At 45.8% G+C, this 12,045-nt stretch overlaps 2 protein-coding genes across 5 annotated transcripts in view; both read left to right on the top strand.

The window, feature by feature from the left end:
* LOC121643684 (alpha-1,3-mannosyl-glycoprotein 4-beta-N-acetylglucosaminyltransferase B-like) overlaps positions 1 to 3,688 on the top strand; it is a 96,608-nt gene extending 92,920 nt beyond the window's left edge. For 3 of the 4 annotated variants that reach the window (XM_041991232.1, XM_041991234.1, XM_041991235.1), the window contains one exon: positions 3,452 to 3,688. In XM_041991232.1, coding sequence (XP_041847166.1) covers positions 3,452 to 3,591 — 140 coding nt within the window. In that variant the 3' untranslated portion in view covers positions 3,592 to 3,688. Of the gene's footprint in view, positions 1 to 2,159; positions 2,273 to 3,451 lie in introns of all 4 variants that reach the window. The other variant, XM_041991233.1, reaches the window with a different exon arrangement.
* Positions 3,689 to 5,084: 1,396 nt separating this feature from the next.
* setd7 (SET domain containing 7, histone lysine methyltransferase) lies at positions 5,085 to 11,631 on the top strand. Its single transcript, XM_041991244.1, has 8 exons — positions 5,085 to 5,211; positions 7,215 to 7,344; positions 7,426 to 7,627; positions 7,717 to 7,903; positions 7,992 to 8,073; positions 8,150 to 8,267; positions 10,611 to 10,768; positions 11,103 to 11,631. The coding sequence occupies exons 1-8, from the start codon at positions 5,172 to 5,174 to the stop codon at positions 11,293 to 11,295; spliced, it is 1,110 nt and encodes a 369-aa protein (XP_041847178.1). The 5' UTR covers positions 5,085 to 5,171; the 3' UTR covers positions 11,296 to 11,631.
* The last annotated feature ends 414 nt before the right edge of the window (positions 11,632 to 12,045 follow it).

The following is a 12,045-nucleotide window of genomic DNA, read 5'->3' as shown; positions in this document are numbered from 1 at the left end:
GATTGCATTGAATCTTCAGCAGCTGTGAAACCATCAACTGAATTTTCATCAGACCCTCTTCTGTCCTCCAATGAGATCTGGTGATGAAGCAGAGTACAAAGCGGCGAGGTACGGACTGAGAAAGGCCATCACAGCAGCCAAGAGGAAGTACAGAGAGAAGCTGGATGGCTTCTACTCCACTGCTGAGTCCGGGCGCATGTGGCAGGGTTTGCAACACATCACCGACTACAGGAGCAGTTCCAGTACAATCAGTGCCACAGACAGCCTGCCTGATGACCTCAACACATTCTACACCCGCTTTGAGACCTCCTCCCCCCACACAGAGAGGAGGGACACAGACACCTGGACCTCCACACCCCCCTCCTCCTCACCAGTTGTCTCACCAGCCCAGGTAAACGAAGCCCTGAGGAGGATCAACCCACGCAAAGCGGCGGGGCCAGACAACTTCCCTGGACGAGCCCTTAGAGCATGTGCCAACGAGCTGACAGACATTCTCACCTCCATATTCAACCTCTCCCTTACCCAGAGAACTGTTCCCTCCTGCTTCAAGACCACCACCATTGTCCCTCTTCCCAAGAAGTGCCCCCCACCTGCCTGAATGACTACAGGCCAGTAGCACTCACTCCAATCATTATGAAGTGCTTCGAGAGAGTGATGCTGACCCACATTCAGAGCTGTCTACCGGTCACACTGGACCCCCTGCAGTACGCCTACCGGCCCAACAGGTCCACCTCAGATGCCATCGCCGCTGCACTGCACATCTCCCTCTCACACCTGGAGAATAAAGACTCCTACATCAGGATGCTCTTTATTGACTACAGCTCTGCATTCAATACGGTCATCCCTCACAAGCTCACCCACAAACTGTTCTCCTACACTACGACTACACCCCATCCTCTGGGACTGGCTTCTGGACTTTCAGACTGGCAGGCCTCAGTCTGTCAGGATAGGGAACAGAACCTCAGCCAGTATCATCACAAATGTTGGCACACCACAGGGGTGTGTTCTCAGTCCCATCCTCTACACCCTGTTCACCCACGACTGTGCAGCCTCCCACAAGGACAACATCATCCTGCAGACGCATCACAGGTGGGGACGAAGCAGCCTACAGGAGGGAGGTGGCCTCTCTGGTGACATGGTGTGAGGACAACAATCTCACCCTCAACACAGACAAGACCAAGGAGATGATAGTGGACATGAGGAAGGAGAGGAACCCTCATCATCCACTGCTTATCCGCGGGCTGGAAGTGGAGAGGGTGAGCAGCTTCAAATATCTGGGGGTCCACATCAGCGAGGACCTCACCTGGACACTTAACACCACACAGCTGGTGAAGAAGGCTCAGCAGCAGCTGTACTTCCTGAGGAGGCTGAGGAAGTTCGGCATGTCACCGAAGATCCTCAGCAACTTCTACAGCTGCCTCGTTGAGTCAATCCTGACCAGCTGCATCACCGTGTGGTATGGCAGCTCTACTGTCACGGACCGCAAACGCCTGCAGAGAGCGGTGAAGACTGCATCTAAGATCACCAGGACTCCCCTTCCCTCTCTGCAGAGCATCTACCAGCGCAGAGTCCTCAGGAGAGCTGCCTCCATCATCAAAGACCCCACCCACCCTCAACATGGACTGTTCACTCTCCTCCCTTCAGGCCGGAGGTACAGGAGTATAAAATGCAGGACTAGCAGACTCAGAAACTCTTTCTTTCCCTCAGCCATCAGACTCCTTAACAATTAACAGCAGACTGGAGTCTGTAACAATGGACTGTAACACTGGACTGTACATTTACACATACTGACTGTTTACATTATCAATGCACCTTATTATTATTATTCAGTATTTGCACATGTATCATACCGTCTACCTCATGACAGTTCTTTTTTTTTGCACAATTAATCATTCAATGCTGAATGTTGCACAGTTTATGTAGCACGCTGCACATTATGTACATAGATTACTTTACTTACTTATATTTTACCTATAGTTTATATTTATGTTTACTCTTTTGCATGCTCTTCTTAAACTAGTCTTTTCTATATACTTTGAATATTTATGGCATTCAGTGTGGACGGCAAAGTAAGAATTTCACTGTACAGGGAAACCTGTTTCCTTACTGTGCATGTGACAATAAACGCTTTGAATCCTTGAATCTGATGTGTGTTTTAGGTGTGTTTGAGAATGGTGTGGCTGAAGGGAAAGTTGAAGATGCTTTGCAGCCGATCTCTGCTCTGCGCCTGGTGGTTCACTCCGACTCCGACGTCTGGGCTCTGCTGAGTGAGGTCAGAACTGCTGGATGTCCAAACGTAGACCAGTCACAGCTCACAGAGAAAAGAAAGCCTTTGAAGTCCATCTGTGTAGTCACCATCAGACAAGATGTTCAGGATTCTGGTGCTTGGCCATTTAAAAGAAAGAGAGAAGCTAAAATAAAATAGATAAAATGCAAGAAATAAAGTTCCAGTTGTCAGAAAAACAGTATTTTTAAAACATGATCAAGTTAAACATTCCAGCTTAAAGAACCAGATCCAGATCTGGTCTCTAAATAAAAACTAGTCCATGCAGCAGAGAACAGGTGGGTCTTTAACCTGGATCTAAATAAACTGAGTGTTTCAGCTGATCTGAGGCTTTCTGGGAGTTTGTTCCAGACATGTGGAGCATAGAAGCTGAATGCAGCTTCTCCATGTCTGGTTCTGACTCTGGAACTGATAAGAACCTGGATCCAGATGACCTGAGGGTTCTGGTAGGTTCATACTGGGTCAAGAGGTCTCTGATGTATGTTGGTCCTAAACCATTCAGAGCTTTCTAGACCAGCAGCAGAACTTTAAAGTCTATCCTCTGACGGACCGGCAGCCAGTGTAAAGACCGCAGAGCTGGACTGATGTGGTCCACTTTCTTGGTCTTAGTGAGGACTGGAGCAGCAGAGTTCTGGATCAGCTGCAGGTGTCTGACTGATGTTTTAGGTAGAACCTGTAAAAACACTGTTACAATAATCAAAGCGACTAAAGATGGAAGCTGGACTAGTTTTTCCAGGTCCTGCTGAGACATCACATCTTTTACCCTTGATATGTTCTTAAGGTTTTAGTAGGCTGACTTTGTGGTTCCCTTCATGTGGTTCTCAAAGTTTAGGTCTGAGTCCATCAATACACCCAGATTTCTGGCCTGGTTGGTGATTTTTAGGTCTGAGTCCATCACTAGGACCAGATTTCTGGCCTGGTTGGTGATTTTTAGGTCTGAGTCCATCACTAGGACCAGATTTCTGGTCTCATGGGTGGTTTTTAGGTCAGAGTTTATCACTACACTCAGATTTCTGGCATAGTTGGTTATTTTTAGGTCTGAGTCCATCAGTGCACCCAGATTTCTGGCCTGGTTGGTGGTTTGTAGGTCTGAGTCCATCACTACAATTTTTTGTCGTTGCCTGGTTTGTCGTTTATTTAACACTCGTTTTCCTTTCTGTTTGACAGGTGCACATTCAGGTTTAACTAGCTCACAGAAGAAGAATGACGTTCTCTCAGGGACACTGTGGACAAATGGCTCCACCTGCTGGATACAGACTTTCACTACAGGACATTATTCCAGACCAGTGAACATCCAGTCTCCATGACCTCGATGGGTTCAGACAGAGAGGGAAAAGCTCCTTCCTGAGTTATGTTTATTTTGGAGAATTATTTTTCTAACAAATAAAGCTATATTTAATATGACTTTGGCAGGAGAGTCCAGTGTTCTGGTTATGGATAATGGAAGGATGGATGGATGGATTATGATGAATCGATGGATGGATGCATGGATGGATTATTATGAATCATTGAATGGATGGATAGATGGATAATTGATGGATGGATAGATTGTGATGAATTGATGGAGGAAGGAAGGATAGGTGGGTGGATGATTAATGGATTATGGTTGGATGGATGAAAGAATGGATGATGGATGAATGGGTTGGTAGATGGATGACTCAATAGATGATGGATGGATGGATGGGTGGATGGATAATTAATAATTTATTCATATTCTTTAATGGAATTCACTAAGGACGGCAAAGTCAGGGAGTCATGTTCAGGGGAGCTTGGGCAGACGACAGTCAACACTTTAAATCTTAAATCTTGAATCTGAAGGGCTTCAAGGCCTCGTTGGGAGCCGTAATTAACCGTGTGCACCAGAGCTGTTTATCTGGACGTACTTTTAATTAAAAAAATCACTGAGCAGGAAGTAGGGACGAGGACAATGGAAGCTACCCCCACCCTCCACCACACCCTGGATGCATGCTGGACCCTACAGATGGACCCGGCTTCGTGCAGGTGGTTTATTGGTGCTTCAGTGCAGAACATGAAATTTTTAAAATATATTCTCATCAAAATGTAGGCATTTAAAAGGATATCAGGCGTCTCTTTGTTGCTATAATTTTATTGATTAACCTGAGTCCATGAGTGAGTTATTGACAGCTTTCTGTTTCATGTCCATTATTTTCTAGTTAAGGTTAAAAAGTATTAAATCTGACTCGAGCACAAACAGAAGGTGAGATAATAATCCCACTTATTGATCAGTCAGCTGGAAAATTCTCCTGTTTAATCTGATGACTGTGGAAATGAAGCTGATCTTTGGTCATCCCTTTACGGGTTTAGGTGTCTGGTGCATTTGGATTTTCAGATAACATGATCCTGACATTACAAGGAATATGTCATGATTGATCAGTGGCAAAGGACTGGGATAACGATCCAAAAGTGAAAGTGTTTTTGTCTGTAATAACTTATGGATTACTAATAATTATTGACCTTAGCTCGGACTGGGCTGGTCCATGTACTGCTACCGCTTCTCTGGAAACCAGGAAGAAGCTGCTTGCCCTCCCTCTGCTACCAGACTTTCTAAGGGAGATCCATGCCTCTGGACCCTGTGTGGAACTTGGTTGAATCCACAGGTGTAGACTAAACCATTTCTAACCATTTTAGAAAGGGGGGTGCGTGACGTCATCATCATATAATAAACGTGTCATATCCTAAAAGTAAAGCAAACCTGTTTTCCTGTCAAGCTACTGTTAAATAAAGACAGCTAGAGCCCAAAATGAAGGAAACCGTTTTGCGTGGAGTGAGGTGCCGGCTTCAGGCAGGTCACCATGGCGGCACGTGACTGGGCGGGCTGAGCTGTCACGTGCCGCTGTGTGTCAGTGTCCGCCGGCCGGCAGCCTCCATGGACAGCGATGAGGAGAACGTGGAGGAGGTGGTGGAAGGTGGGTCACGTGTCCGACGTAAACGGTGCGCGCGGAACACCGACACGCGTTTCGGTGATGTTTTAAAGTTCCGATCAGATTCTCCGGAAAACGTCTGCGTCAGAGCCGGAGGCCTCGCGGAGAGCCGGGGACTCGATTACTAACGCCAACCCGCCTCAGAGAGGGCCGAGGTCAGTGTGGGGACGCCAGAGTCCCGCTGCCCGCGCGGCTGCTGCTCATTTCCAGACAGAAGTGTTTTAATGATGAAGATGGCCTGTCCTGATGAAAGATATATAGATGAATCCCCCCCCAAGACCATGTCATGCAGCTTTTAAACCCTGACCTTGTTCAGGAGGAGCTGCTGGAGGCCAAAAACCAGACTTCGGGTCAGACTTTATGAGATGATGTAGGGGTGTTGCTAGGGCCCCCACCCCAGACCCAAGGCTTAGGTTTAGTGATTCAGTCTGTTTTAGTCAGCGGGCTGTTAGGGTTAGAGGTCGGCCATGTTTTCCACCAGACCTGGGCTATATATCGCGTTTAGCTTTCAGCTGCAATCCATCACACTTACAGTGATAAACCAAAATAATTATTAAGTCATTGGGCCATATCACGCTCCGTTGTCAATCCCGGGCAGTACTGCCATATTCCCCTCCCCCACCCTGTAGCAGTTCCAGTGTTTTGCTGAAATGAGTACCTCTGTCAGACTGTTCTGGTCCAGCACTGAGTCTGGTGGCTCAGCAACGCTCAAACTGGATGCTAACAGTTACCTTGCACCTTCACAGGACTCTGAGACAAGTTTCTTTTTTCCTTTATTTTAAACCCATGTGAACAGGGTGGTAGCGGTTGCGATTAAAGTCTTAAGGGTGGTGAAGACCATGTGTCCGTCTTTTTGTAGTCAGTTTAGTAAACAACGAACAGAGTAGGCATGACGTCAGCGTGGCTTTGCCCGCCATGTTGGGGGAACCAGCTACTGTTTTCACCTGTTTCTCTCCTGTAAGCTGTATTAAAAACACATGTAAAACATGCTAGAGAGAATCAGCTGACAGCAAGTGAGCGGTGGTTACGATGCAGAAACACAGATTCATAATAAGGTAGATCCTACCATCTGCTGGAGAATGACTGAGGTCCAGGTGTAGATGCCTCCACCTACATCAGTCTCAGATGTCGGTGTTCACCTGCTGTTAGTGGACGTTCTGACACCTGTCATGGATTTATAAACTACTGATCATTAAATGTTCATGCAGACGTTTTACAGACGGAAGGATTGAAACCTGCCAGTCGGCTTCACCACCATCTTCATTTATAGCTTCATTATCGATCTGATATCAGATGATCTGTTCATCTGAGGGAGATGACTTATTACTTTGATGCAGCTGAAAGCGGCAATAAGTTACAGCAATGAATAAAGTTTTATACCAAGTCAGTAAAGATAGAAATACTTTATTAATCCCTTCGGGGAGCCCTCAGGGAAATTTATGTGAGCAGGTTCAGAGCCTGGAGACGAGACCAGAGATGTTTGACCTTAAGACTAAGAAAGGAGGTACGAGCAGGACACTGCAAGACCCGCAGTTAGGATCACTGGTAATACCTACCATGTGTATAAATCCCCCCTATGTGAAGCATGGGGGGATCCCCCCTTTTAGAAAAATGAATTTCAGGTATTGAGGAGGATGATGAAGAGGGTGGTTTAGAGAGAAGCTAACATTGAACCAGAACATTTTCTGCTCCATTCATGGTTCAGATGCTTGTTTTTGTGGTGAAAGATCTTGTGAGAGAGCATGCTGTAGAATAAACACTAAAACACTGATGTTCACTTAGAGAAGCTCACATTAAGCTCACCTGTACAGGTGTTGGAGGATTTTAGCTTCATTCTGACATCATAGAAGAAGCTGGATACCTGAGCTTTATGAGTGATGTAGGTGTGTGTGTGTTCTAGACAGTTATACATGAAACTGAGGGTGTGGAATCAGAAAAAACAGAAGATGGATCTTTAAAGTGAGCAGACTGCATGTTTGTGTGTTCAGGCCCATTGGATGAAGATGGCCAGCCTCACGGCTTCTGTACGGTAACCTTCTCATCCAGCGATCGCTTCGAAGGACACTTCACCCACGGAGAGAAGAATGGAAAGGGGAAGTTCTTCTTCTTTGATGGCAGGTACGATGTGATGGCCTGGTCTGGCCGATGTGACCCAGACCTGCTCCCTGCTCACCTCCAGCTGTTTTCTTGTTCCTTCAGCACTTTGGAGGGTTTCTACGTGGACGATGCTCTGCAGGGTCAGGGGGTGTACACACATGAAGACTGCAGTTGTCTCAATGGAACGTACGTGGACGGTGAGCTCAACGGGCCCGCTCAGGAGTTCGATGGCGAGGGCCGGCTGGTGTTCAGGGGCCAGTACAAAGACAACAGCCGCTGTGGGGAGTGCTGGGTTTACCACCCCGTGAGTCTGCACGCTGTTTCCTTGTCTCACCGGGGAAAATGGCAGCATGTGGTAAACGTGTCTTGTGTGTGTTGGTGTGTATGGTCTAGGATGGGGGCTGTGTGTTCGGGGAGGTGAACGAGGAAGGGGAGATGAGCGGTGATTCAGTGGCCTACGTCTACCCTGACGGCTGCACGGCGCTCTACGGGAGCTTTGTGGACGGGGAGCTGATCAAGGCTCGGCTTGCCTCTCTCAGCTCCGAGACGGGAAGGCCGCGCTTCCAGATCACAGTCAACAGTAAGTAGAAAAGTCAGTTTTCCAAGTATTTTCTGGGATGGAAGCGGGAACTCTTCCAGATAAAACCTCAAAGACTTCTTGTTTCAAGGTCCCGTCTTCTCCTATGACAAGTCCACGTCCTCCTGCATGGCCACCCATGCTCTGCTTCCTGACCCCTATGAGAGCCAGAGGTAGGTCTCCTCTGATGCTGCACCTTCTGGGATTTGGAGCTGGAATGAGTCTGAATTATATCACGGTGTGTTTTAGGGTGTTTGTGGCCGACTCTCTGATCCGAGGAGCAGGCCAGGGTCTGTTTGCCAGGACAGATGCTGAGGCCGGGACGGTGATGGCATTTTATAACGGAGTCCGCATCACTCACTCTGAGGTGCTGCACACACACACACACACACACACACACTGCCGCAGCCGGTTCAGGTAAAGATAAACTGGTGCTCATCAGAACTCTGTCAGGATTCAAGTCCTCTAGGATCCTCTGGAGCAGTGATTCTTAACTCTTCCTTGGGCCTTGAGCGCCACCTAGAGGGCCACAAAAACTTCAGTTTAACCCCTGTAGGCTGTGAGGACCACGAGATGAGACAGATCATCATTTTATATAAATATATGCGATGGACTGGTGACCTGTCCAGAGTGTACCCTGCCTCTCACCTGTTAATGCTGGGATAGGCTCCAGCTTACCCGCGACCCGTCATGGAATAGGCGGTACAGAGAATGAATGAATATATATATATATATATATATATATATAAAAAGTGCTGGGCACGTTAACGCTTAATTAACGGCGTTAATTTTTTTAATCGTGCGTTAATTTTTTTTTTTCTTTCTGGCTGCTGGCTTTGATGACAGAAACATGGCGTCCATGTCTCCCTTCCCTGCTGCAGCGGTGCGTCTGACGTGATCGGGAGAGAGCGGGTTTATTAAAATAAAGAGACGTTTTCTGTCTGGAACTTAAGAAAGAAGAAGAACTGACGTTTCTCTTTGTCAAAATACATGCAGATGTACAGTACATCGTAATTTTTGGACGGGAAACTTTTTTATTATTTTTCTTTTAATAAATTCGGTTTTAATTTATGCAAGACAGCAAAGATAAGACATGCTTTCTGACTTTTACAAGCGTGCAGCATAAATCGGGTCTTCTTCTGCCTCTGGTTTGGTGGATCTTGGTCATAGCGACATGAAACTTCCAGCTGTGGAATCTGTGAGATGTGAGCTTTCAGTAGAGGAGCCGTTTGTTCGTGTTCATGTCGCGGGGTGGACACGGGGAGACATCATTTGTGTTTACATATTTTTCGGACTTTGTGTAGCTGCTCTTTAAATAATTTGTTGTCTTAACTGTGTTTGTTGGTGATAGAAATGGTTTTACTGAGCTGGTAGCTGAGATTCTGGACTTTCTGTGGATACCACACATGTTTATAGTTACATCTACAGACCTGATGCTACAGCTGGAACGAGATGTTAACCCTTAACTCCCGGTAGCGGAGGCTGCAGGTGCAGAGGTGAAGCTAAACAGTCAAGCTAAGAATGAAAGTTTAGAGAATTTATATCCAGAAATGTGGATAATGAAGCAGTGAAGGTGCATGGATGGAAGTTATTGTGCATATTGTGAATATTTCTCTCTCCTCACCATCTAGAAGCTGTGAGATTCTCATCCTGCTTTCTGTCTGTTCACCTGATGCTGATATTCATCACATATTGTTCCTTCTGTGTTTAGAAGGAAGCAGCTTCACAGCTTTAAATTCATCCTGCTGACTTTTTACCTTTTAGTTAGTAAATCCTGAACATTCCATCCTTCTTTATCATAAATATGTGGTTTTATATATGAAGAAATATTTTAACTGTTGCTGTTTAAAGAGAAAACTGCTGCTAAACCTGTTTATGTGTTTAGTGCAGGGGTCTGCAGCCTTTCCAATCCAAAGAGCCATTTTTCCCTCAGACAGCTAAATAAAACTCCTTTAGAGATGCAAATGTTACCAGACTTTTCAAAAAAGAAACTTAATATACATTTTAATGAAGAACCACATTTTTATTTCCATTTTTAAGGTTTTAAATAAAGAAAAACATAAAACCTTTATAAAAGAGGATAAACAGACTTTCTTCTAAGGGATGTAGATGTTTGTGGAAAATGATGTAAAAGTAAAAAAGTCCCTGGTTTCCAACCTAATGACAAGAAAGATAGATTTAAAAAAATATTTCAGCCACGTATTTAGAGGCATTGTGGAAGGTCCAGAGAGACACTTGCAGCTCCAGAGTCACAGGTTGGAGACCCCTGATGTTTGTAAACCAAAATTTACTGCATTTTCTTTATATAACTGTAGGTCTTCTTTAAAGAAAGAGACATTTTGCACGTAACAATGTGATTAATCGCAATTAAAACAATTTAATAGTTGCCCAGTATATATATATATATACAGTATATATATATATAGATATACATACACACATTGTGCCTTTTAAATAAGGGTTAGCCTGTATTTTTGACCAGATTTTCCAGTGCAGGTGTCTCTTTAAACAGCCCCACCCTTCCCAAAAACCATTCAGGCTCAGGATTTTTATTTGCTTTAACGCCTGTATTTGGGCCCCACACCAATTTGTAATGGAGAAGTTGGGCCCCGGTATAAAACAGATTAAGAACCCCTGCTCTGCAGAGCCCTTAGACCTGAGGAGATCAGAAATGTCTCTGTGCTGATTGGTGGTGTGTTGGACTCCTCAGGTGGACGGTCGGGACTGGTCCCTGAATGGCAACACCATCTCTCTAGACGAAGAAACTGTAATTGACGTACCTCAGCCGTTCGACCAGACTGAAGTGTACTGCGCCTCCCTAGGTCACAAAGCCAACCACGCCTTCATCCCCAACTGCAAATACGACCCGTAAGTACACACACACACCTGCAGGGAGGGGGGCGTACGCCACGGTTATAAATAGGACCCCTGTGGTTTGACATGAGAATGTTGATGCAACAACAGAACAGAAACATCTCCAGTAAACTGCTTTGACTAATTTCATGTCCACATTATCTACATGTATGAAGACGTAGCTGGATTTCTACCACAGAAGAAGAATTCTGTGTCTTCCTGCCATGTTGTGGCTGGGCTTCTCTCCATGTTCTGCTCCCTGGAAGCCTGTATGAGAGCTAAGGCGGGTCTTCAGGTAGTTTGGTGATAATGCGTTTCTTCTGGTTTCATTTGTCTCTGTTTTGGACAGGTTCGCCCATCCACGGTTTGGACTAATCAAATGCATCCGCACCTTAAGGGCAGTGCAGAAAGGGGAGGAGCTAACAGTTGCCTATGGCTACGATCATGAGTCCAGTGGCGAGAATGGACCGGAAGCTCCTGAGTGGTACAAGAAAGAGCTGGAGGAATTCCAGCAAAAGCAGGAAGCTCCTACAGGCCAATGAGGACAGGGATGAAGACTGAGCGACAGGAAGACACCCCCTCTACCAGTCCATGACCCCTCAGAGACCTTCAGATCTGATCCAGGATTTCTCCTCCTTCAGTTACGCTAAAACTATGCAAGAAAAAATGTCAGAGGACACATGTCTCGTTGCCCTCTTCATCACATGAATCTTCATCACAGATTTCTAGCTGAAACATCTATGACTTATATGGTCAATCTAACTTTATTAACCTGTTGTCAACATTTAAACGGTTTCCTGATAGTGTCCCAGATCACTGATATCAGAAGGTCATCCTCCACGGTTTTCATCTCCACAATAAACCTCTAGGTGATCGCACTCACTGTCTAACGTCAGTTTTTTAGATAAAAATAAAAACTTTGCATAAATCACAACTAAACACAACAGAAGAGAATATTAATCAGTTTCTTAGTGACATCAATCTTCCAGAATCAAAACATGTAAATAAAATAACCCTGGATTCACCTCTTTCAGTCGGCGAACTCCATGAAGCTCTCCAGCATATGCCCAACAATAAAGCCCCAGGTCCAAATGGTCCAGGTCCAGATAGTCCAGGTCCAGATGGTCCAGGTCCAGATAGTCCAGGTCCAGATGGTCCAGGTCCAGATGGTCCAGGTCCAGATAGTCCAGGTCCAGATGGTCCAGATGGCCCAGGTCCAGTTCCAGATGGTCCAGGTCCAGATGTACCAGGTCTAGATGACCCAGGTCCAGATGGCCCAGGTCCAGATGTAC

The sequence above is a fragment of the Melanotaenia boesemani genome, chromosome 7 (assembly GCF_017639745.1).
Source record: "Melanotaenia boesemani isolate fMelBoe1 chromosome 7, fMelBoe1.pri, whole genome shotgun sequence".
NCBI classification, from domain to species: Eukaryota; Metazoa; Chordata; class Actinopteri; order Atheriniformes; family Melanotaeniidae; genus Melanotaenia; species Melanotaenia boesemani.
This window is presented reverse-complemented; position numbering and strand designations above follow the sequence as displayed.